The sequence below is a fragment of the Sciurus carolinensis genome, chromosome 18 (assembly GCF_902686445.1).
Source record: "Sciurus carolinensis chromosome 18, mSciCar1.2, whole genome shotgun sequence".
Classification (NCBI taxonomy): Eukaryota; Metazoa; Chordata; class Mammalia; order Rodentia; family Sciuridae; genus Sciurus; species Sciurus carolinensis.
In genome coordinates this window covers 10,167,822-10,195,012 of record NC_062230.1, presented here as the reverse complement: position 1 = coordinate 10,195,012, position 27,191 = coordinate 10,167,822, and the positions used below count along the sequence as shown (strand labels likewise).

Genomic DNA, 27,191 nt, shown 5'->3' with positions numbered 1-27,191 from the left:
TAGTTGGCTAATTTTCACCTAGATCCCGCGCTGGCCAGACCAATAAAAATTAGCTTAACTGACATGGATTTCATCTCAACCACGAGGTAAGTGCAGAGTTGTGGTTCATTGGAATGGTTCCTCAGGAGTTCCAAACGACAATGAGGAATGCTTTCTGTTCAGACCACACTGGGCACTTTCTTCAAGCTCTCTGTATTAAATGGGGTCTAAAAATCACAATAGTACTCAAGATAAAAGTCAAGTCTAGCCAGGCATGGTGATGCATGCCTGGCTCGGGAGGCTGAGGCAAGAGGATTACAAGTTCAAGGCCAGCCTTAGCAACTTAGCAAGGCCCTAAGTAACTTTGAGACCCTGTCTCAAAAAAATAAAAAGGGCTGGGGGTGTAGTTCAGTGGTAGTACACACCTGGGTTCAATCTTCAGTACCAATCTAGCTGTCAAAGCATCAAATGAGCCCTTAAATCCCAAGGGTAGGTACCAGGGACCATTGGTTAGTGCAAAGTAGTAACAGAAGAATGCCTTAGTGCAAAACCAGAATTTTAAAAACTTTAACAATTTATTAGTCTTATTTTCCAGTAAAATATTCACATGTCAAAAGAATGGAATGATAGAGATAGAGCCAACTACCTTTAAGTAATTCCACATAAATATTTAAAATCTAAAAACCTCAGGGGATCATCAGACTGAGTAGAAATTTGATTCTTCAAAGCAAGTATTGCTTTACTATTGTCATTAATCCAGTCAATAATATGACCAATAACTTGCAATGGTAAACAAAATGTTTGCTGAGTTTTTTAAAAGATGCTTTCCGTGAGCCATTATCAGTCAATCCAAGAAGAAGATGTTATTGAACTGTGTGGCACAAAGTTTCTTCACCTCTTCTGCAAAAAGAAAAGAAAACAGTACATAAGGAATAGAGGTTCTTACGTAAAAGGTTGTATGCTATGGGTTAGTACCTTAAATTCTTCTGGAATAAAGTTGGGAATAAATATATGTCTGTATTAATTTTGACTTTAAATTCCAGAAGCCTAAACAAACAGTATTAACAAAATATGAGAAAGGGGAACAGATCCACACCTAACACACCCATGAGACTCCAATACTTCCCAGCATACTGAAACACAGCTTCCTTGGGCTGAGAAAGCCTAAACCCGGGGCAAACAGTACCTGAGACACCTACAGGTTGGGGGTTAGAAGTACAACATCCAAGGCACAGTCAATTTCAGAATCTGATGCAACAACACAAAAACTGGCTGCAACTGTAGATCAAGGGCTCCATAGAGGTGTGCTGATCTTTAGTCTATTAGATTCCCATTTGAAGTCAAGCATGTACTAACTGTTTTTTTTTTTTTTTTTAGGGGGTGGTACTAGAGATTGAACTCTGGGGCACTTAACCACTGAGCCACATCCCCAGCCCTACTTTGTATTTTATTTAGAGACAGGGTCTCACTGAGTTGCTTAGTTCCTCGCTTTTGCTGAGGCTGGCTTTGAACTCGGGATCCTCCTGCCTCAGCCTCCTGAGCCTCTGGGATTACAGGTATGTGCCACTGCACCTGGCATAGTGGATGTTTTTAACACACAATGAACACAGGTATTAGTAGAGAGGAAAATTTTCATAGGCTCTAGAAGTTATATTTTTCAAAACATTGCATCTAACTTTCCTTACAGTTTGTACTGGGGTGCGTCTCCCCCCACCTTGCTCCAGCTCCAGGTCTAAAGCAGAGCAGCAGAGAGGTTCGTGAAGGGGACACTGCCCTTTCTCCAGAAGAACAGCTGTCAGGACCCCACAGACCAGCTGCTGGGTGACACAGCACGAGGACCAGACTGCTATTTCACTGCAAGGCAGAGAATGCTCATCCTGCCTATGGATGGAAACAGCTGGGACTACCATATGAATCCAGTAGCTCTGCACATAAAAGATGTGTTTTCATCACAGGCTATTAAGAGAGACTTTTTTTATACACAATGTGTAAAGTCATGGCTTATTTTAGCACTGTAGAAAATAATTTTCTTTTAGCCACAATTAAGCTTTCGATGTCACAGGACACAGAAACATTAAAATGGAGAAATCTGCCTCAACTCTCCACAGTCATCATTTGCTCTATATACCATGTTTCTTAATACACTAAAGAGAGTTCTCAAATATTAGTAGCATTCAAATTATGGTCAAATACCAAATCCAATTTACCATTGACTTCAATCAGGTTTGCATTTTTTTGATTCAAAATGACATACAGCTCCCGCTGATCAGACTTTTTCCCAACAACCCAATAATCACTCATGGCTTTCACGATGATTTCCTCATCTTCATCCGCTCTGCAAGGGAAGGATTTCAGAATATAATATTTTATTAAAACTTAGCTACATTGTGTGTATGTGGGGGGAAACATTTCAAAAATAGAAATGGGACACTGAATAGACATTTGGGAAGTTCCGGGGGCCATGTGAATGGACTGGGCTTATGGATCTGTTCAGAAGGAGCACCCGTCAAAGTGGTCAGGCCTGGCCCACATGAAGGGGCTTGGGGCCACTTAGTTTTGAAGATGATTCCTTTAATATCCTTTAACAAGGGGATACCTATTAGAGAAGTTGTTAGGATTACCTAGTAAAATCACTGTTGATGTCACCTAGAATCTTCATCAAATCTGGATGAACCGATGTAAGTGACACACTGGGCGTTTTCCTCATGTGAATTGTACTTTTCTCTGCTAAATTCATATGGTTGAAGTAGATAAACTTAAACTGTGGTTCTTTTTCAGACCTGTAAAAACATGTCATCAAGAGGGTAACATTCTAAACATTATTTAAACTACACAGTTACATTTTAAAAATCAAATGGCTAAAGCCTGGTATTTTCAATGGTTGGGTCTTTAATTCACAAATCTCCATTAGTAACAGACTCTTCATTCAGTAATCACTTATGTGATATCCAGCATGATGGAATCTCCCAGAGAGCTTAAGCTTATTAACTGACTGAATAATTTTGAAGTACTGGGGACTGAACTCAGGGCCTCACACATGCTAGGCAAGGTTTCTCTCTCTGAGTTGCATTCCCAGTTATTTTCTAAAATTTTAATTTTCAGACAGCATCTTGCTAAGTTGCTAAGGCTGGCCTTGAACTTGTGATCCGCCCACCTCAGGCTCTTAAATAGCTGGGATTACAGGTGTGTGCCACCACATCTGGCCTAAAATTTACTTTTTTTTTTTTTGGTACTGAGAATTGAACACAGGGTTGCTTTACCCTGGAGCTGCATTTCCAGTCCTTTTAATTTTGAGACAGGGTCTCACTAAGTTACTGAGGGTCTTAATAAATTGCTGAAGCTGGACTTGAACTTTTGATCCTCCTGCCTATCTCCCAGGTTACTGAAATTATAGGTGTGCACCACTATGCCCAGCTAAGGTTTCTTTTTTAAACACTGAAAATACCTTAATTGAAGATTTTCTAAGTGAAATCATAGTGTTTTATAAGTGGTAATCACTTGGTTATTTGCTGACCTTTTAACAAATGCAAATGAAATCCACACAGGTCATTTATCTCCTAGTACAAGGGTCAGCAAACTATGGCCCTGAAGCCAAATCTGGCCATTTTCTTAATAATGTTTTATTGGAACACTGCATGCCTATACATTTCTGTGTTGTCTATGCTACTTTCAAGCTAAAATAATAGTTGAGCAGTTGCAACATACATAGCCCACAACATCTAAAATACTTACTATTTAGCCCTTTACAGAAAGTTTGCCAACCCCTGACTCAGGAGAGTAACATCTCATTTATCCCACAGTGCTAGGGAATGAAGGAGGCGCTCCAAGTAAATTAACCAGCCACACAACTGAAGCTTAATACTGTAATAGCTCTTCAACATCCTCAGTGGAAATCATGCTTAAAATGTACTGTTTCCTGCTAAAGTAAATTTTAATTGGGATATATATTTTTCCTGCTTTGCAAATTACTTCTCACTTGTCCCTGTGTCTTTCTCAGGGAACCATGGGGACAGCTGGGCTACACAGCTCACAAGGTGCCTCCCCGCCCCTCCCCTCTCACTGTGCCCTTATGAACACACTGGGTTCTGGGGAGAGCCTGAGCACAGCCTGCCACTGGGGGCTCAGAAGCCTTCTCCGCTTACTTCAGGGTTAGCAGCCATGTTCTGGAGGGCTGAGGGTGCCGGAAATCCGACCTCCGGACAAGTGGGTTACTACTGTAATACTTTACATCTAGGCAAAGAAAGAATGTGGGTGATTTAGTTTCCAGGAAAATGAAAATAAATTCTTACAAAACCAGAATGTTTTTAGTAGAGCCCTAAAACTAAGAGAAGTAAATAACATGAAAAACTAGATGGAAAGATGAAAAATTTAAGACTTTTGGAAAAAATTTCAATTTAGCTGTCTAAACAACACACAAGTAACTTAAGTTGAACTTAAAGTTCTGGCTGTTTGTCTAACCCCCAAACACTGTCTTTCATTCATTTATAAGACCTAAAACTCTGTCTTTTGTACCCCAGGTTGGAATTTACATTAAAAATGTTATTTAACTAGTTAAGACAGGGTTAAATAAATATGACTTTCTACTCCATCCTTCACAAAATATAATTGAAAAAACAGACTCAAAAATGGCTACTTGCAATGTGCTAAAGAAGAAATAAAAGAAAAAGGGAAACTTGCTCACATTCAAAATAGCCAGAGTAATTTTCAATGTACAACCTTATTAGTGATCAAATTTAAGACTTTACAATGTCAGTTTTGAATTAGCAGCAGGCACATTTACCTGGTATTTTTTCCAGAGAGCTAAGAAATTCCTTTTAAACACCAAAGCATTTTTTTCAAACACAAAATCACAAACATTTCATGCCTTCTTAAAAAAAGAATATACTAAACATAGTTAACAATGTCCACATAGGAAACTCTAAACACAAGAAAACAGTATAGAATTCTTCATGAAGACTTTGAGGTTTGGTTACTTTGTATACCAATATCTTCAAAACACATGGGAGGGGAGTCCATCCTAAGTGGCTACATCTCAGTTTGTGTGTCCACTAATTTTAAAGACAGATTTCCTATATTCTGATGTATCCACCTTTTTTGGCCTTAAAAAAAAAATGATTTCTTGGTCAGACTTATCTTCAAACATACTTTCTTCCATATGATGAACACCCAAGTAAAATCAATCCTGGGTATGTCCTGCACCCACAGATTAAATAAACTGTGAATCAAAAGTAGAGGAAAAGTGCACCTGTACTAGACACGTATGGACATTTATATCCATATCCACCCCAATACAGTAAACAAACTACTTACACAGTACCTCCACTATATTGTTGTAAGTAACCCAGAGATGATTTAAAGCACATGGGAGGATGTGCATGACTTATATGCAACACAGTGCCTTTTATTTAAGGGTCTTGAACATCCAGAGATTGTGGTATCCACAAGGTCCTGGAACCAATTGCCCTGAGATACTGAATGAGGACTGTAACCATGATTGTTAGATGTCATGAAAAGATGTGAGGAGATTTCCCAAGAACAAACAGCAACAATTTTCCTGAGATGCCAGATTTAAAATGTTTAAATATCAGGTGTATGAAAACATCCTTAGATTTCAAAAGCATGCCCAGAGAGGGTGCTCTGATACAATGGAGGAAATCAGCACATGTCCAGTGAGCACCTAACTGCTTGAAGTGTCCCCTGTGGGCTTCAACAGCTGTCTGAGAACACAAAGATAATCACTACATCAAGTTGTTGTGGGCTCTGCTCCAAATAGCTAAGATCGCGAGATACACAATTTTTGGATAAATACGGCTCAGAATTCCTCACTCATCTGACCTAACTGAAGGCCAAGAGGAAATACTGAATTGAGAAATTTGGGTACCGTGAAAAAGAAAACTGAACTTATGAGTTCAGTTAATAAAGTTCTTTTCTCCTGGCGTCTCCAAAGTAATGAGCAAGCGAAGGAGAGCTAAAAATCCCAGAAATGTGCATCCTGCCTTCTCCTGGAAGATGTCCTCTTCCCCGTCCCTATTTCCACACGCTGGCTCTAGCCAGGTCAGCCTTCCTCTCTCTTTCCTTCTGTCAGCATCCAATCCTGTATCTGATCATTACCGACTCCTATTGTCAATGGCGGTACTTTTCACTTCTTTACAAATCTGAGCCTACTCAATCTCAAAAAAAGAACTATACTAAAACTGATCAATGTGCTGGGGATGCGGCTCAGGGCAGAGTGCTCGTCTAGCACGCAGCAGGCCCTGCACCCCATCTTCAGCAATCTCCCCTGTCACAAATAGATCATAGGAGACTTCCTTTTCTGAAAACTGTACTTTCTCCTTCCCATCCTCTTCAGATTTAGTATTAGAATTGACTAAATGAATAGGGATGTGTGAAAGGAATAGAAACAAGAGTCTCAGAAAACTATCAATTTGGGGAAAAAATTTTAAATTAGAACTCTGCCTTGACTCCTTAAAAACTGCTGGTGAATTGAAGATTTAAATACACAAAATAAAACCACAACAGTACCAGAAGTAAAATGGGATTGTATTTTTATAATATTGGGGTGGAAAGCTTAGAGTACAACACTAAAGATGGAATACCAAAGAACACAATTTAAGAACTGACTACATATAAACCCCATGGAAAGTAGCAAAATCAAAGTTAAAAAAATACATTCCATGACCAAAGGGCATTATACTAAGAGTACTGATGTAATAGAAAAAAAAGAAGCCCTTCAAGAGAAAGATCAAAGAATCCAGAGGGCAATTTGCTGAAGACACAGAAATGCCAATGAACCATGAAGGGACGCCTGATCAGTGTCACCTGCCAAATGTCAAAAGAATAGCTGGTGGTGGCAGAGCTGGTGAGTGTACAGAACGGCACCAGCCTGTGGAACGTGATCTGGCAACAGGCACCCACCCTTTAACTGTATATTCCTTTGGCCCTGAACTTGAAGGACATCCTCAGAGAAAAATGGAATGTGCCATATTATTCTTTTTACAATGCTTGAACAGCCAAACCCAGACTGCTAAACCCACTAACTGGGAGGGTAAGCAAACAAGAGTGCATCTAATACCATGATGCCACCAGAAACAAGAAGACAGATCCATATTAATTTAAAATGTTCATGCCATATGTTTTTAAAAAGTTCTAGATTTATGACATGATACATATTTTTAAAAGTCATGTGTAAAAACATGGTGTGTTTGCATCACTGTTTATCCATGGGTTTGAGTATATAAAGTCAGAAGCAAGAATAGGTAAGATTTCTAGGGGCTGAGGATGTGGCTCAATAGTAGAGCACTTGCCTGGCATGTGCGAGGCACTGGGTTCAATTCTCAGCACCACATATTAAATAAATGAATAAAATAAAGGTCCGTCAACATCTAAAAAAATATTACATGACAGAAAGCAAAGACAAGCAGCTTTGCTTCATGCCATTCATTAAAGGCAGGACCTCATCTTGGCAAGGAGTAAACAGCTGCAGTGCAGGACTCGGATTCTACCCCTCAAATGATGACGAGAACAGCCTCCCGGCGTTTCCAGCAAGGGGTGCAGCTGAAAGAACAGGTACAGAGATCCTGGAATTGGTTTCTGGGACCAAGATGGTTTCCTGCTCTAGCTCCTTGCCTCCCAAATCCTCAACGATGCCCTGGAGAGGTGGCCAAGATCTTCCTTTCTCCCGAGAGCCACCCCTCACCTTGCCAAACTAAGTTCTCCAGGATCGGAGTTTTGGAGAAAGGGAAGGATAGGGATATATGATGGTTTGGTCTAGGTCAGAAGGATTTCTAGGAAGAAAAGAAAATTATCTTGGGGCTGGGGAGATAGCTCAGTCGGTAGAGTGCTTGCCTTGTAAGCACAAGGCCCTGGGTTTGATCCCCAGCACCCAAAAAAAAAAAAAAAAAAAAATTATCTTTTGTACCCCAAAGCTTTTATCTTCAGTCAGCTGACATTTGTTGCTTAGCAAACAATAACACCTTATACATAAAATCTTGGATACGTCAAGAACTATTACAAGGTCAGCAGACAAAGATAAGAACATTTCTAGAATTCTGACTCTTGTCTCTTCACATAAATTGTACCATGTTTACTTTACTATCCAGTTTTCCAGGTACCCTATCTTTCAGGGGGCTAGTGACACTGTACAGTGGTTCACTTAACAGTCAAAAGACCTGTCCTCTGGATAGAGGGATAAGTGACAAAATATGTACAGGAAAATATTAACTGCAGAATCTAATAGGGAGTATATGAGTATTCACTATTATTGCATAATAAAATGTCACCGAGAAAACTGCTTTCTGAGGTAACATTCAAGGCTTTCTCTTTCTGTGTAATTTTAAGGAGAGGTAACCTTATTTGCAAAAGAGAAGGTACTCGACAGCAAATTCTACCCCTGGATAGCTGTTGCTGAGTCGCTTGGAATTCATGGGATCTGCAGAAAGCAAGGGAAGAGCAGTTACCAAGTCTAGTAATCTGAAGGCTCTGGGGATGATTCTAGAAACATTTGATCAACCCATCTGCTACTTTTTAACTTGCAAGATCCAAAACAGATTTAACTCACTCATGCTTCCTCCAAGAAAGAAAACCTGGCAGTTTCATGGGCAAAAGATTAATCCAGCAGGCAGCATTGTCAGGAGGGGAGCTGGTCAGGTACTTTCATTTCTTGACCTTACCTTTTGCTGTCCATTCTTACTTAGTTCTCCAAAACCAATAAGCTGTCAAAGAGCCACATACACTTGTACTTTCAACCTGAGGGTTTTTTTTTTTTTTTTTTTTTGAGCTCCCTAGTGGTTGATGCTTATCAATACCATAGACACTAATATATGAAGACTGAGACACTGTTAAATAAATTCACAGCGCTTAGTAGCTGCTCAAATGGATGAAAAGCCCCAATAAACAGGACCTGTGTCTGTCAAAGTGCTTTCCATGTACTCATTTATTCTTTACCATGGTTCTAATTTATACTGAGACGAGAGAAGTAGGAAGAGTTCGATGACTTTCCAGTGTTCTACAAAACAAGAGGGTTTATTAAACCCCGAGTCTTGTGATGTGTCAAGCTCAGGACCAGAGCCTCAGTGGATTGCACTGCGGCCACGTTCACTCTGCATCTCCACAGAAAAGAAAAAGGTGCTTTCGCTTTACGCAAAGCAACGCCACACTGCCTGACGCTGCCAAGGTGATGCAACAACCTGGGCTCAGTAAGGGGGACACTCAGTGATACTCTAAAGGCCAAGGCAGCAGCAGGCGCAGACAGTCCATCCAACCCCATTCATTCATGTAACCAATGGGGAGAGCTAGGGACCATGTTAACAGAAGACTGAGCCCTAACCATCATAGTGGGCACAGACCTCAAGTATAGTTCCCTGGGAAACTTCAGACAGGAATAAACAGTATATTACTCAACTTGGAGTGAATACAGGAACGTTAGCACCATCAATATTCTTAAAAATACCACCCTATGTTTCCATGATCAGTTAAGTGTTTGAAAGTAAACACAAAGCAAAGTACAAACCCAGATATTCTTTTGTTGATGTTAAACTGCTCACAAATGTCAGATGCCAGCACTGTAAGCTGGGGCCCAACAATGCTGTCCAGTCTTCGGCAAAACTCCAATGTCAGTTGTATGGATGCTAGTAATTTAAAAAATAACATTCAGTGTTACAATACTTTGTGTCAAACAGGTCAATATTCATTTTACCTCCAATATTTAACAGTATTCAAATCAAACTTTCTAATCAATTAAATAAAAACAGAACATTTTGGAAATAAAACAATTAGATGATCAGATACTCTTCCCCTTCCAAACAGAAGAGTTAAAATTAGTTATATTTAAGATAAAAAGGGTTGGGTTGTGGCTCAGTGGTAGAGTGCTTGCCTAGCAAGTGTGAGGCATGGGTCCCATTCTCAGGACTGCATATAAATAAATAAAGGTCCATTAACAACTAAAAAAATAAAAAATAAAAAAAGATAAAGATTCAGAGACGGTCTTACTGTGAAAAACTGCTTCACATGCACCTTGAGGGGTGGCAAATCAGCTGCTGCCCAGGTGGACCTAACACAGGACAGCACTCCGTAATGTGCTGCTTGATGCTTTACAAATATTACTTCATTTAACCCCCCAAGTCTCCCTGAATCAGGCACCACTGCTACCAACACACAGTCAGGAGGTGCAGAAATATACCCAGGTCTACTGTTGACATGTGGGAAGGGTAGCAGAGGCCCCTAACAGCAGAGTTCCCGGATGGGGAATAGCACTTAGTATAGCCTCTGTTGCTTTCTACTGTACATTATTTATTGCTTAAGAACAGAACATAGCAAATTACAAAAACTTTTATCTGGTCAGGCTGAAACCAGACATAGGTGTGCACCTACCATCAATCATAAAGCAAACAGCTGCACTCATGGCCTGGGAGAAAACAAACCAGAGATTATAAAACAGCACAAAAAGGAGGCTAAGTGTAATAACAAAATGCAGTGATTTCCTTTAAGTCTTGATTTGAACAAACCGATTGTAAAAAGATTCTTTTTCATTGCCTGGAGCAATCTGGACACAGACTGAACAGGGGATGTTAAGGAAGGACTGATTTTGCCAGGTGTGACAACGGCTAGTGGTTAAGCTACAGAAGACATCCTTATCAGTCAGGGATGCAAGGGAGCTATTTACAAGTGAAGGGGTCTGGCAATAACTAGTGAACAAGACAAATACAACACAAACGTGACAGACGAAAGATTAGCTTTTTATTGACTAAGCTCTGTGATGGGTACCTGGAGTTTCATTATTCTAGTCTATGTGTACTTGACAATTTCCATTAATAAAACTTAAAAAACACTACAAATTGATGTCATCTTATCTCACTTTATTCTAGCAAGTAATTGCAGTTATGACATTAGCAAGTATTAGCAACCTATAGCCATCAAGATCATAAGTAACCCAAAATGTTTAAAATTAAAATTTACCATAGCAATGCAGTGTTGAAAAAGATCCATTATGAATAACGACAGTCTTTAAAGCTGTAAGCTACAGGCTGGGGGCTGGGGCTCTGTGGCAGAGTATTTGCCTAGCACGTGTGAGGCACTGGGTTCGATCATCAGCACCATATACAAAAATAAGCAAATGAAATAAAGGCAAGCTGTCCACCTACAATCACACACACACACACACACACACAAAGCTGGAAGCTAATGTTATAAAGAAGAAAATCTCAAATCGATAACCTAATCATCTACCTTAAGATTCTGGAAAACAGCAAACTGAACGTGAAGCAAACATGAAGGAAGAAAATAATGATCAGAGCAGAAATAAATCACATAGGGAGAACAGAGAATGAGGGACTATAAATGAAACCAAAAGTTGGCTCTCTAGAAAGATCGACAAAACTGAAATCTCTGTAGATCAGGAGAGAGAGAGAAGACTCAAATGACCACAATCAGGAATAAAAGGAAACTCACTACTGACTTCACAGGAAAAGAAAGCAGCAAAGGCAATATATCACACCAGAAAAAACTGTACACCAACAAATGGAATAACTTAATGAAACTGACAAATTCCTTGAAAGACAGAGACTACCAAAACTGCCTCCAGGAGAAACAGAAAATTAAACCTGTAACAAGTAAAGAGACTAGTAATTTTAACATTTTTCACAAAGGCAAGCCCTGGTACAGTGAGCTCTATTGTGAATCTACGAAACATTTAAAGAATTAACACCAACCCTTCATGAAATTCCCAAAAACAGGAGAGGAGGGAACATTTCTCTATTCATTTTATGAAGACAGCATCACCCTGATACTGAAACCAGACAAAGTTATCATGAGAAAAGAAAACTACAGGCCATATCCCTCATGACCACAGCCCCTGCAGTATCATCCTGGCCTCTGCAGGGCTGGAGAGAGGTTAGCCATCTGGGGCCACCTGTGTCTATATGGCCAATTCCTGATAAAAATTCAGGTCATGGAGGTACAGGTGGGCTCCCTGGAGGACATCACTCCAAGCACATTTCACACATCAGTGCCACAGAAGTAGGTGCTGTGCTGCCAGCAGGACTCCACCAGGGGAGGACAGCTGGTGCTCACGCCTGGTGACTTCCTGCCACATGCTCTTCCCTGGGCTGACTTCACATGTACTCTTACACTGTACTAGACCGTGATTGTGAGTATAAAGGCTTTTCTGAGTCCTGTAGTCCTTAAGAACTGCCACACCTAAGGACAGTCTTGGGGACCCCCAAGAACTACTGGGGTTTGAAATGAGGGTGATCCTGGGGACTCCTAAACTTTGCAATAAGAAATTGCTGAATCACTGACCATTTTAAATGGATGAATTTTATGGTATATGAATTATGCCTCAATAAAGTTGTTTATAAAAAGGCTGTGTGTAGCGGCGCATACCTGTAATTCTAGCTACCCAGGAGGCTGAGGCCAGAGGACCCCGAGTTCAAGGCCAGACTGGGAAACTTAGTGAAACCCTGACTCAAAATAAAAACAGAAAGAGCTGGGGATGTACCTCAGTGGTCGAGCACCCCCAAGTTTGAGCCCTAGTATCAAAAAAAAGATAAGGACTCTAACATAACCAGAATGCCATTATCACACCTAAAATTATATCTAGAAGTTGACTCTAATAATGGAAATCCATAAACATATTGAACCAACCTGAGAGCTCAACGTCACTGCCCCTGAACCTTCAAAGCAGAATTTCAGCTTGACAGACAGTGGAGCAATCCCCTCCCCCCGCCACCGCGGTAAACCAGGCCTCATTCTAGGAGCATATCTCCTGTTTTCTCTGGAACTCCCGCTTCCCAGGCACTCTGCCACATTTAACTGCTTAAGAATACCATTCCAGGGGCTGCGGTTGTGGCTCAGTGGTGGAGTGCTTGCCTAGCATGTGTGAGGCACTGGGTTCGATCCTTGGCATCGCATTAAAAAAAAATTAAAAATTAAATAAAATAAAGGTATTGTGTCCATTTACAACTAAAACAAAAATATTAAAAAAAAAATGACATTTCACAAACAAAAAATATTTGTATCTTAGAGGCCCCGAAAACCAAGAATTGTCCTTCCTACTGCTCCATCATGGATATATCTGAGGCATTAAGTATCGGAAACCGTAAGAGCTGTCATCTCGAGACTTCCTTTTATTCCCTCCTGGGTCAGAACCACTAGTCTGGATTCCAAGGAGTTCCCTGTCCTGGTTTACTCATAGCTCTGATGAGGGTTAGCGCCATGTAACATCCTGAAGGGATGCAGGGTTGTGACTTTCATGGGTAATATGTCTGTTCTTCTGTCTCACCTGTGACTGATAGTTTGGTTGGCCAAGATGTCTACACTGAAGACCATTTTCTCTCAGAACTTTAAATGTAACACTGTTACTCAAAATCTGGCGCTAGCTAGGAAACCAATGGTGTTAGTTTTACTGTTTTATAGGTGACTAGATTTTCCTTCTGGAAGCTTTCAAAAATCTTCTCTTTATATTTCCGAAGTTGCCCAATGTTGTGTAGGTGTGGGTCTTTCTTATTCACTGTGGCAGACATTCAGAGAATCTTTATACTGTGAAAAATCATATTACTCTTCAGCTAGGCATTTTCTTATATGATTATTCTACTTGTTTCCTCTCCTCCACTTCCTGTTAATCAGATGGTGAAATTCCTGAATTAATCCTTTCCTCTCATCTTTTCTTCTGTGATTTCACCTCCTGTCCTTTTAATCTATATTCTGGAGCAAGCCAACTTATTTTTACCCTGCTAATGAATGTCTTATGTTAAAAATTATACTTTCAGGATTGGGGAATAAGGAGTTGTTGCTTAAAGGATACAGAGTTTCGGTTTTGAGTGATGAAGAAATTTTGGAAATGATGGTTGCATAACACTGTGAATACACTTAATGTTACTGAATCATACACTTAAAAATGGCTAAAACAGCCAGGTATGGTGGCATATGCCTATAATCCTAGCAACTCAAAAGGGTGAGGCAGGAGGATCACAAGTTCAAGGCCAGTCTCAGCAACTTAGTGAGACTCTGTCTCAAAATAAAAAGGACTAGGGGTATAGCTCAGTAGTACAGTAACTTGGATTAAATCCCTCCTACAAAAAGCCTAAAACAGAAAATTTTATAGTACATATATATTTTACCACAATAAAGCAAAAACATTTTTTGAGACAGGGTCTCCATCTGTTGCCTAGGCTGGTGGCCCTGTACTGATGATCCTCCTGCCTCCGTTTCCCAAGTACCTGGGATTATAGGCATGCAACACCATGCCTCTACCTTAAGATATTTTTAATTAACCTGAGTTTAATATCACCTGAACTCTTTTTATATCATCCTGCTTCAATTTTATAGGTACAACTTCTCCAATTAGTGGCTACTGATTTTTATTAAAAGTTCCTGGGTATTCCCAGAATTCTCATTTTTTCTTTGGGTGCCTATAGTTTTGTTTTTCTGATCATATTTAAGAATGAGGGAACCAGAGGGCTACCTATGCATGGAAGTTCCACGTGGAATGTAGACAGAAGCAGTTACACTGGCAGATGAAGTCGGTGAGTCCACCCGATTCTCAGATGCTGAAACCCACACTAACTATTCTAGTATCTCAAACTATTTTACTATCTTTTATATAGACCCTCAATCTTCACCCAGGGACAGAGGACAGAGGTTCAGCTGTCAGTCTCTCTGTGTGCAAGGGGGTGGACTGAAATAACACCTTCTTTTTCCCCTTCTTCCCTGCTGAGTTCCTGCTCCTGGCCCTCAGGAGTTTCTCTGGGCCCCTGTCTCAGAACACTGTCTCCTCTCACTCCCTGGCTCAGAGCCTTCTCCACTCTTCTTTCAGTCACCACTCTTACATTTCCTTTCTATATTCTGGTTATGGGATTCCCTTCCTGTTCTGTTGGGGCATCTTCATAAAAGACTTAACTGTAGTTTTCGGGTGGGAAAGAAGATCGACACATATACTTGGGCCTTCTTCCTTACCAAAAACTGTCTTTAGATAAAAAGAAAACTAGCTGGGTGTACAGGAGTGTGCCAGTAGTCCCAGCTACTCAGTAGACTGAGGTGGGAAGATGGCTTGAGCCAAGGAGTTCAAGACCAGTTTGGGTAACAGGCAAGACTGTCTCAAAAACAAAACAACAAAAAAGAAAACTTGACCTAATGTAGATATCTTTACAAGGGAATATCCTGACAAAAACAAAACACCATCCTTACAGAATTAACAAGTCCTCCACTTTAAGAATCAGAGCAAAAGCAGATTTCACTGAGGTGTGGCCACAGCCAGTGGGCATTTAACTGACAGGTGGCACTACCCTCTGACAGCCTTTGGTTTGTGAATACACGGGACTTCAAATGTTTGAGGAGCACCATCTTAGCGAGCTATTCTTTCACTAATAGCAAAATTGTTTAAAAAGAGCTGAAAACACACTTACTACTCCAGAAGAGCACCCATTTTGAGTTTTACAATAATTAGAACTACCAACAACTTCTCTAAAAAAACATTTAAGAGGTTTGCATACGTACTCAAGTACACATGCAAGAAAGATTTACTTTAGTATTAATCTGTAACACTGGAGGGAAAAACAGTTGTTACCTTATAAACAATTAAATGGAGCTCTTCATAAGTGTCATCTGTATTTACAAAAATTTTGGGGAATCTGCATTTTGCTTCTGGATCATTAAGGTTCAAGGGTCCAGTAAGAAATCTTAAAAGTAAGCACAGAGATGACTCAACTCAATGAGGTAAATTATAAACAAGAATATAGAAACACATTTCTACTCAACATATATCAATTTTTTTGAAACTAGATGCTACATGGAAAACATGAAACCAGAATATGATAAAGTAACAGTTTAAATTAACAGGAAACAAAAGAATTTCCTTTGTTGATTATCACCAATAAAATAGCACAAAGGCAATTCAATGTTCATCATTTCCTCTTTACCAGGAAAGCTAATGAAACCCAATAATGTAAATCAAAGAACAAAAGTCCTACCTTCCATAGTGTTGGAGATTTCCTGGCATTTCTGCTCTTATTGGAGAATCCCTTCCTGCCAACTGCAAACACATTTAATATTCAAAAATGACTGATTAGACTTTTTTACTTTCAAAGCTTTGATGAATAACATTCCCATCTGCTAATTGGTTCCATGTACTCTGTATCAATTTTCCATATTCCTCCCAACCAAAAGGAAAAAATAAAAAATAAAAAGGGTAGAAGTACATGAAGAACTGAATGATTTAACCATGTCTGTCACCACACCACTTACTCTAAATTCCACAAACTAATCTAATTCCTTATTAAAAAAACAAAAATACAAACTAAAATTTCCCATGTGGCACAAGGTACTTAATGTCATCACACACTGTGGGGAATGTCCTCTTTCCACTTCCTAGATGTGGTTTGTAGAAGTGCACCCACACACACAGCTCCTAAGTGACAGGAGCAGACATCATGACCAGGCCTGTTCAGTGTCAAAGTCTCTACTTTCAGCCAATGACACCGAATCTCTTCTAAGATTTATATTCGTCACACGTTCCCAGTTAATTTTGCTGAAAATATACCATTTCAACACACACAGGACATGAAACAATCCAAACCCAATAGTCATGTTTGTGAAATTTGATATTCTTTCAAAAATGTTTGACGTTCTTCTGGTTTATATAAAGCTTTAACACAGAACCTCAGATTGAAGGCACATAATGGGCCCAGTGGTGAAAACACACAGACCACTATCATTCATGTGTCTGCGTTAGGAGCCAAGGTTTCACGTGCCCATGTCATGCCGCCACACATAGGTCTCTCTTTAACTGTACGAGAGAGTATCGGCTATCTGTTGTGGCACAGCATTGCCACCTTAAGGGGTGTGCTCATAAGCAGATGCTTCAGGATTTGGAAGACCTTGAGGACAAGTCCTTGCTGGAAGATCTTGGGTAGGCACCGATACCCCTAAGCCTAAGTTACCCATGGGGACTGCTGTTTTGGTATCAAGAGTCTGTAGGGCATGGGGAACCATTGTTGTGTTCAGGAATTACCCCAGAAATAACAGCCACTGTCCTCAACCTATCTGGAAAGAAGTTAAGACCTGGATGAGATCCTTCTTAAAACCCTTCTTTCAATTTCTTATTAAAGAGATTTTTTTCTGTTTTTTTGACATAAAGGCCTTAAGGTAGAAGGAGGATGGGAGGGAGAGAGGGAGAAAGAGAGGGAGAACGGGTCCATGCATGTGTGTGCTCCTGAGCAAAAATGATGACTTTATGGGCTGTGAACACTTTTTGCTTCCAACCTAATTAGAGCTATGAAAGGGTACTTTGGGGAGAACACTGGTATTATTTAAAGTTCTCCACAGAAAACTGGGAAATTAACTACCAAAGTAGAAAAGCCAGGCAGGCAACATACCATCTACTCACAATGAGATCTCAAGTTCGTAGATGGAAGAGACCGTGGGACTGATCAGGGTTGGTCATAGATCCCTGGCATTAACATGGTTCCCTGGACCTTACCTAAAACCCAGTCTTTCCTCTTAAGAACACACCTTTCCTACTGCATTTGGACACAACGAACTGGAGAAAACTGACATACATGGGTTTCTATGCTAATAACTGATACACAATATCACATTAACATAAAATTTAGCTCAGAAATGCCCCCCCCCCATCACCTTACTCAACCCTCAACCCTCTACCCCTGTCCGAAAGTGTACGTATGTGTGTATCTACAGAGCCCAATCGTACCTCAGGTTCGATGTGCCTGGGAAACAGAGAGGTGGTGAGGTATTTGTATAAAATTCTCATGTCATCTTGCTCTAATCCACTCCTGAAACATCAGAAAGCATTGTGTTAGGTTTGGGATTGGTCTTCTTTTTTTTCATTGCTCTATGATGAAGTTTACCTTCTTTTTTAAGAAGAAGGTTGCCCTTGACTTTAAGTGGGGAGTGAGTTAAGACCTGAGCTCCAGCACGAGCACCATACCCTGACCTGTTCAAGGCTACTGCAATGCAGTCCTGTATTTTACAGGCATCTGAATCTCAGGGGATCTGAGTCTCAGGCTGAATTCCAAGTAGGGGAATTAGGGCACCTTAACAAGCACACTGCTGCATTCCAGCAGCAGGGGTCCCTTAGCTTCCTAGCCTATACAGCAACATCACATTCTGGAAAAATAGTGGCATGCTACACACAGGGAACTCGATCCTAGGTTGCAGAAATACATATGGGTTTTAATTCTCTAGATCTCAGTGTAGACAAAAAGGAAAAGAAAGAAGCTTTAATCTCAAATGAGGCAGGTATAAGGAGCTATAGAGAAAGCATTAAGAAACTTGAACGCAGCAGACTCTTTGAAGGGGTTTTCAGGAAAGGAGAAAAACATACAATGAGGCTGGGTAAGGGTTTTTCTTGTTCAAGGTAAGTGAAAAGTCCTGGAAGAAATTCCCACTTTACATGGATCAAGTCTTGGCACCATATTCCAAAGGAGTTCTCTTTTTTCCTTGTAAGGTCCTAAGTTCTGGCCTGTCTCAAATAGGCAGGGCCTACTTATTTCCTCTTCTAACACTATCTCTCTGCCTTTGAGGTTCAATTTTTATGAGTCTTGACTACAGATACGGGAGCCCTACACTCTAAGACTGTTTTTTTTTTTTTTTTTCCCTTTTCTAAACAGGAAAAGATGTCCTGATACAAAGGAGAAAAGAAGAGGTAGCTCAAAACATTTAATGCTATCTTATGACAGTACTTAGTCACTCAGGAAGACTAAATTTCTAAATCAAATATGGAAAGCTACCAACTTATTTCTTTTGTAGAAATATCTGAGATAAGGGAAGAAGAGGAAAACAAAACCACAATAGGTTCTGGATGTTATTTTCCTTTTGAGAGGTAAATAAGAGTTATTGGGGAGTGGGAGTAATGGTAAGAAAAGATAGTGTATGAGGAATTAATGTGCTGTCAACTATCTTCAAGAGCTGCATTTCCAGTAGTAGTAGTAGCTAATGGGCACATCTGATCATCAGCACCTGAGACGGAGGTGGACAAAAACAGTGCAAAATGCACACTGGCTTTTAAAGCTAGTACAAAATCAATAGCTCATTAATTTTAAAATACTGTTAACATACTAATATTTTACATGTATTAGGTTAAAGAATATATTTTATTAAAATTAATCTCACTCTGGTCTCTTTCTACTTTAACATGGCTAATAGAAAATGTACTGTTGCATATGTAGTTTGCATTATATTCAGCACTGTCCTTGATCAGAGGACACTTGGGTAGAAAATAAGCTATAGGAGGGAAGGGAAGAAGGCAGTGTGAATTGCTAATTGTATGCACTGTGCTAGGGGCTTTCTTTTTACTACTTCACTTAAGACCTGCTAGGCAATCCACACTTCACTGTTGGTTTTAGGAAATCAAAAGAGAAGACTGAGTGAGGCTGCAGCCAGTTGTGCAAAGCTACTGAATCCCACACCAGTGCTTCCCCCCAGGCGTGCAGAGAGGCCTTCCTCCTCACAAGGTCACCAGGAGCTCCAACACAGCCAAGCTCCCCGCAGTATCTGCCTCCCATTCCCTGGCCCTCTGCCCTCATTAACATCATAATGTAGTTAAGTAAGACATTATCACTGGAAAAAATTTCTTACAACTGCACATTAATCTTTAAGGACCTCAAAACAAAAAACTTACAATGAACAGAAGAGCCCCTTCCTAGGCACAAATAAATATGTGAAACAAATGAAACCCTGCACAGACAGGCCCGGGTAATCCCTGTTCCACCAATGACTCAGATCAAATAGGAAAACGGCCTACTTGAACTCAGAAGAAAAGATGTTCTCCAAGTCTCTCAAATACAGTTACTTAATGATTGGGGATTTTTTTCCCTCAAAAAACAAAAGAAGTTGGATGTGGTGGTGTGCCTGGGGTCCCAGCTACTCAGCAGACTAAGGTAAGAGGATGCCTCAAGCACAGAATTCGAGGCCAGCTTGGGCAACAGAAGCGAGGCCCTATCTTAAAAAAACAAACAAAAAATCCTCAAATATGTTTCTTTAGCTTAAATCTCAACTGATTCACTTGTGTGCAATGTGACACTACTACTTTGTCAAGACTGATTATTCTTTTTATTTTGTATATGTCTTTGGGCCAATTTATTATCAATGCTAAATGAACTTCCATGTGTGCCCCCCTAATTGTCTCTAGTGGAAACATCAAGCTATTGAGAACTTCTTTTAGCAGAAGCACTAACAAGAATGAGGTGGCTACCATTAAATGCAGAACCTTTCCTTTCAGTTCATTCTAAAATATAGATCGTGCTACTATCATGATATTGAATATAAAATAATCTAGCAGGAGCAAAGAATATGGTCAACTTGGAGTAACTTAAGAAAATAAGACATTTACTCATAAATGTGCTAATTTCTCATAAGTAAATCAATACACTAAAAAAAAAATTTCTCAAAAAATTGGCCAAAATCTGAAAAAGAAAGTCAACTAACCCCTCCCACCCAACAACAAATATCTAACCCAGGCAATGACTGCTACAAAAACCATACCCATTCATTAAATGCATAGTCCAAATAGAACTTGGAGATATTTTTAGTCATTACTTGCTCTGAACTGACTATCAAGATTTACTTAGCACCTACTGTGTGCCATGCCCCAGCCATGTGCTACACATGCATGGAGTTTCTACTCTCAAGAAGATTAAAACAAAAATGATAGGAAGTAATAAGAGTAAATACATACTGTGCTCCTGAAGCATAAAATTCTTTCTTGGTATTTAAATATACCAGCTTTGGGACAAGCAATTCCCTGTTAAAATGTGCTGTTTCCTTAAAGCTCCTTATTGTTACTCCCTGGGACCAACTTTTCCTTCCTGCATACTGTATGGACCACAGAGCTGGTGCTCTGCTTGACTCCAGGAGAGCCCATTCACAAATCTGATGATGCTAAGAGACTCCCTGAAGCTGGGCAACAGGTAGCCGTGGGAGTCCAGGCTTCCGGAGCCCAGGCCTGCTGGTGGCTCTGGTACCAGGGTCTCCCAGCACGAGCTGGCTCTGGGCCTTTCCCCTTCATCATTCCCAGGGTTTGCATCTGTATCAGGGCTTGTGAGCTGTATGAGAGACCAGAATCTGAGCTACTGTTTTCCAACAGTACAGAGGGGGCCCTGGACCACTGCCACTGTGTCTCCTACTACCAAGGATGGCTGTTAACCTTTCCAGCACCTCTGTAATTTTCACCCGTGTAGGGGCAACTCCCCCTACAAAACTGCTGCTGTAGAAGCACAACTATCTTTCCACTTCTTAAATTTCATTTTGCTAACACAGCATTTGTATCACAGAAAGTAACCAGAGCAGGGTCAGTTCACCAGCATAAAGTTGCCTGATAAACAATTTGTTAAATTGAAAAGTAGATAGATTTTCATCTGGAGGCAGAAGACAAAGTCCACAGGGAAACCCGCCAAACTGCTTACAACAAGGATTCAAATTTCTTTAGATTATCCTGTTTCTCTTCTGAAAACAGAGATACAGAATTCTGACAGGAAAGGGAATGGGCTTCTGGGCAACTAGTGCCACCTTTTCTATTAACTGAATTCAGTTTCTCATGCTAAAATGTGACCACCCGCCCAATGGGTTACAGTAAATGCAAACATAAAAATTGAGAGCCGCAGGGGAGCTACTAGAGCAATACTGGCCAGTTGCCCCCTAAGGGGCTTCAGGCAAATCTCAACTGGGCTGGTGCGCAGTGACAGGCAGGGCTGCCACACTACTCTTTGGGGGTCATATCCATTCCACAGTCTCATGCTCCTTTAGTCTTGGAAGACAACATTTAATAATACTTTTTCTTCTTGAACACGGCCATTTTCTTCAATAAAATGATGTTTTTGTTCCCACTACAGGATAGAAACATAGCTGGGTGACAATGGTCTTCTTGGCTATTTTTAAGAATCAGCTTCTTTATAAGAAAATATGAAAAAGAATGCATTTCACATTTACTTTACCAGTGCTTTGAAGATGGGGATATTTTCTCCACCTTGTATGGAGCCAGTTCTAAGCTCTCCCACTTGGTAATTTTGTCACAACCCTAGTTTTGTTTTAAATAATCCCTGCTTTATTGTGACATCGTCTATAAGGAAGCTCTCTACCCATCCCCCTGCTCTTAGTTCCTGCTTGACAACCTGCTACGAATCAGTCGAAGCTGTGTTTATTACTCTGACTTCCTCCTCTCACGTGCCAAGCCTTATGGTGTACCTACCAGATGAGCTGATCATTGTAGAGAAATGCAGTGTATTTGACTATGTTCAGGCTTTCTTCCATTCTGTTAATAAAGGACTGAATTTTCAAATAAGTCATTTTATCCAATGGGAAGAAGCTGATTCCACCAAAAATGTCAAGTAGATCACACGACTGTAAATGTAGCGTTTGCAAATACTGTAGGAAAAAATAAGGTACAAAACTTACAAATAGTACATCTAATGTAGTACTGACAACTGAAATTAATCTTAGGTTGGATTAACATTTATGGTACAGTTACATAAGGACAAAGAGCAAAATTTCAAGACCAACAAGTAGGGAAAATTAAATCAGTACCAATTTAAAATTACTGAACCTAACTAGTTACTATTTGGCATTTTATCTCTTTAAAATATTTAAGTTCTCATATTAGTGCTCCTAAGATTAAGCTCATTACTCATACGGGTATTATTATACCATGGATGGACACTGACATCTTGCAGGATGTCAGTTATACCCATCAACCAGAGTAATGAGAACAAGAACAGGAACCAGGAGACAGTATGAGAGTGATTATTGTGCTCAGCAAAGAGAAGAAATAAAGTAATTCATAAAAATAAAACAAAAAAACTCAATAAACAGTACCAAAGATGTCTGAGACGTAGTAAAGTTTAATTTAAAAAAAAGGTCTGAGAGGCATTATAGAAAGAAAATACAGAATTATTCATTTAAGATAAAACTGGATTTGACAGAAGTAGGGGTAAGATCTGCAAAATTCAATTTACAATGAAAGAGAATGGCAACTATTTAGGGCCATTCTCATTTGGGACAAGTTATACTAATAACCATTAATGTGATAGACTCTGTGTCACAGGCAAAAATTTTTTCCTTCAGTCAATATAGACTATGCCTGTTTAGGGACCAGAACCAACCCATAATATGCAACTCTAAGAATTATTTAAATTTTGCTAATCAACCAATCTATTACATAGTACAACTGCTTCTGAGCAAGTCTGTATAAACAAATGCAGGTAGAACAAGGGCAAAACCCAAAGATGCTTCCAGAAGCCCTGAACAAGGACAGCATGCTCTGCTCCAGTGTAGGCCAGAGGAGTTCCTCACTGCTCTGGTTTTGCCACAATACCTCTTAGACTCTTTGACACATTCAGGTTCTGGGGTTTTTATAAAAAGAAAACAAAAAACTTTTTTGCATCTATATTTCTTTTTGGTACTGGTGATTGAACTCAGAGATACTCTATCATTAACCTACCTTCCTAGCCCTTTTTATTTAGAAACAGGGTCTCACTAAGTTACGGAGGCTGGCCTCGAACCTGTAATACTCTTAACTCAACCTCCCGAGTAGCTGGGATTTTAGGTATGCACCACCATGGCCCGCTTCTATCAATGTCCCTAAAGAATTGTTCGAATACTACTAAAATTATAAATAAAATTCAAACTACTTACCCGATGAAAGAATTTCTCTAATCTTTCTTTCAGGAGCTTGACACCTCCATCTTCCATGGCTTTCAAAAATGTCCCATTAAAAAGCTAATGGTGTAAGATATCGTGGAAAACAATATCAATTTCCGATGTCCTTCAATTTCCTAATGTAAGAAGTTCTTCTTTTCCTTTTAATCAATTCAGTTAATTAATCCTCCCCACTTCCTTATAGACACAGAAAACATTCACATGAGAAAGTCTGAGTTATTAGTTATAATAAATAAACTGTTAAGTGATACTGTCATTTTTATGAAATCCCCTAATTGTTCTAGAAGTTTTTGTTTTGTTTTGTTTTGTTTGAGATAGGTTCTCAATATGTTATCAGGCTAGTCTCGAACTCCTGGGCTCAAATAATCCACTTCTGCCTCCCAAATAGTGGAGACTACAGGTGTGCACCATGGTGCTTGGATATGGGTGTGTGTGTGTGTGTGTGTGTGTTTAATTATATTCACACCTAAGTTTCAATTCACATAAATAACACCACCAAGATTTTTAAATTATCACAATATTTGCAGTCTTTATGTTACTTGAGTACACAGACTCATTTGTTCCCTAATGGGGATATATTCTTTACAAGAACAGAGAAGGGGGTTTAATACATAATGGAATAAATGATTGCATAAACATTACTACCTGTTTCAAAGGCCCCATTATTTTATCCCCCGAAACAGCTACAAAATCACTTTATAGTCATCTAAAGAATTATTTTTAAACAATCATCAGGCTCATAAACAGGATGAACTGTACAGACTCTCAGTTTCAAAAGAAGTCACACTTACCTTGTACATGCTATAGCACTGTTGAAGCACTGAACTATAGACCTTGTCCTACAAACGACAAGAAAACAGCACAGAGCTCAATTCCAGGGGGGAAAAAAAAAAACTCTTTTGGGCATAGCAAAGGTACATAACTATTGGCAAATCAATATAATAATTATAAACTTGGTCCTGTAATGCTTGTGTGTTGAAAATAAAGAGACATTTAAATTCAAATTTACCAACCAGTAAGTCTAATTGTAGAAGGGCTTCACACACAGATGATCAGTAGAAAGTTTTTAGCGAGACAGGATACATATACGTTTTCTAAAAAATTGTGCTAATATAAACACTAAATACAAAACTTTTCTATGTACTGTGAGAAACTTCTATAAAAATCACCTAGTTTAAATATGTCATTCAACATATTCAATAATATATTTTTTCCTAAAAATATGAAATTAAAAAAATGACACATTACCAACAGTTCCTCCTCTTGGTATTCAACAATTGGTTTTCCATCTTTACTTTGCTTTTCAATTATTGGATTCCGAACAACCTACAATGTTTGATAAACTGAAATTATACAATGAATTGATTCTGTATGTTTTTAATTTTGCCTTTCGTTTAAAAATTTAGGGCTGGGGATGTAACTCAGTGGGAAAGCATTTGCCTTGCATATTCAAACCCTGGGTTCAAACCCCAGCACCACAGAAAAAATAATTTGAACATGTCATACCACCAGAAACATTCCTTAAAACAGCCCCAAGAACAAATACACTGAACAGAAAATTGCTTTTAAAATGGCAACCAATTTTACTGTAATTTTACTTTGATGCAATAGTGAGAGAACATTCCTAAATTCCTAATGGTAAAGAATACCAGTAACTTTACTATACCACTTCAGAAAAAGATACTTGTGGATAAATACCATGACCATCCAGAAATTTTCTTCTGGTTCATTGAAGAACTGTCTATTCTTCTGTGTATGTAAAGATTTTGCAGGTTTTGATGGACTAAACGTCCTAAAAAAGTTAAAATAATATGTTGGAAAATCTCTCCACCTTTAAGTTTCAAGAATGCATTGAACTCTACAACAGCACATTTAAAGGCATTACCTTGTAAACTGTACAATAGCTTCGCATAACCCAACATTTCTAATTTTTTCATTCTTTTCTACTTCATTTGGATGATAAAACAAAATTTTATTTTCCTCCTAAAATATGAAGAAACAGAAGCACAACATTAATAACACGATTTTCTTCATCTTTGCTGTTCAAAGTGCTAAGTTTAACGAAGACCTCTCCTGCAATACGCTCTAAGGACAAAACCAAAAGGCACTTTTCAGAAAAACAGCTGTAAACACTGCTCATCAGTCTGAAATTTTCGGCAACTGCGATATTCACTAAATAATCACATTTCATCTCAAGTAGTACTAAATAATTGCAAAGATTTCTGAATTTCTTTCCGTGGGCTAAGTTGTAACACCAACGCTGGTAAAAAGCAAGCGTGTGCGCACGTGCCCAGGAATACAGCTCTCAAAAATCAAACCCAGCTGGTTCAACGGCATTTGGACTGACAGCTTTTAACGAGGGCTGTGATTTGCTGACAACAAAACAAAGCTCTGGACAGCTTTCGAGGTGGTCAGCATCCTCACCAGAGAACAAACAAACAAAAGCTCCCAGCGTCTATTTACTAATTTGGGTTTAAAAAAAAAAAAAAAAAACTTTCCGAGGGTCCTCCAAGCTCGCATAATTTTAGGACTCCTGTCCTCCACTCGGGTTCCATAGTTCTACTCGGATACTTCCAAAAATAAAGACAGGTTCCATTTTTATTCCCCAGAACTGCCGCAAAGCGAAAAGAAGACTCAGCCTGCGTGGAGGGATTAACCGGGCGGACCTTGATTCAACAGACGGGCATCCATGGGGGAACTCAACAGCCCCTGACTGCCCTGTCAGGTCCCTGCCGCACACTTGGCACGGAGCAGGATCGGCCAGTGCAGCTCGAGGTGCGCAGAACGACAGGGGCCGCCTCCCGGGCGCACCCCGCGGCTCCCCGGCACCGACGCCGGCGGGCCGCCCTTCCGCCCCCGGGGCCTCCTCGGCCACCAGCTGACGTCCGCGCGCAGCCCCTCCGCGTACCTCGCCCTCGCGCGGCCCGAAGCGCGGATTGTAGATGAAGAAACTCAGCAGCGCCGGCGGGAATTGCTTCTCTTGGGCCGCCCAAGCCCCGCTCCCAGCCCCGGCCGCCGCGGCTGCCATCCCGGCCCGGCCCCCACCTCTGGAGCCTCCCACGGCCCGCCCAGAGACAGTGGCCTCGAGGCAACTACACTTCCGCCTCACTCGCCACCGCCCCGGAAGCGGTTGCTGCTGGCCCGGAAGAAGAACTCGCCACGCTGCGTCCTTCTTTTGGCAAGTCCGGGTGGGCCCCGTTCCCGTGAGTTTCCTGGGCTGAGGTGTTTCTTATGCATTGGAAGGAACTTGTGTATCAACCGGTTCGTTGGAATTTGCGCCTTGCTGCAGGTTCTCTTGCTCGCGAAGGCGAGACCAGTCGTGGCGTTCTCCCGAGTGCCTGTTCCCGGACCTAGGCGTACTTGGGATTCCCGTGCCTTGAGTCCTGTGGATTGTGACAGCTGGAGGGCTCGTTAGGTCTAATATTTGGAGTTCAAACTCTTAGAGTAGACGGATTTGAAAACCCACGTCGGTCACAGTTGAGGTTTAGAAACAAGGCCTCTCTTACCCAACCCGATCTTCACGTCCAGGGAGGCGATGCTTTGGGGTTTGT

At 40.3% G+C, this 27,191-nt stretch overlaps 2 protein-coding genes across 4 annotated transcripts in view; one reads left to right on the top strand and one right to left on the bottom strand.

Annotated features, from left to right (window-relative positions):
• Positions 1 to 2,319, top strand: part of LOC124970792 (radial spoke head 10 homolog B-like) — an 87,790-nt gene extending 85,471 nt beyond the window's left edge. Inside the window, exon 22 of one of the 3 annotated variants that reach the window (XM_047534385.1) lies at positions 1,667 to 2,319. The gene's annotated coding sequence lies outside the window, so the exon portion shown is untranslated. Of the gene's footprint in view, positions 1 to 1,356; positions 1,390 to 1,434; positions 1,495 to 1,666 lie in introns of those variants that run through there. The other 2 variants (XM_047534383.1, XM_047534386.1) reach the window with 2 other exon arrangements.
• Ccz1 (CCZ1 homolog, vacuolar protein trafficking and biogenesis associated) lies at positions 797 to 26,709 on the bottom strand. The gene is made up of 15 exons (XM_047534392.1): positions 26,549 to 26,709; positions 25,526 to 25,623; positions 25,339 to 25,432; positions 24,889 to 24,966; positions 24,432 to 24,479; positions 23,617 to 23,700; positions 22,175 to 22,350; positions 17,681 to 17,762; positions 15,942 to 16,003; positions 15,539 to 15,650; positions 10,348 to 10,381; positions 9,488 to 9,605; positions 2,601 to 2,759; positions 2,187 to 2,314; positions 797 to 879 (listed from the first exon to the last, which is right to left on the bottom strand). The coding sequence occupies exons 1-15, from the start codon at positions 26,666 to 26,668 to the stop codon at positions 824 to 826; spliced, it is 1,449 nt and encodes a 482-aa protein (XP_047390348.1). The 5' UTR covers positions 26,669 to 26,709; the 3' UTR covers positions 797 to 823.
• Positions 26,710 to 27,191: the final 482 nt, after the last annotated feature.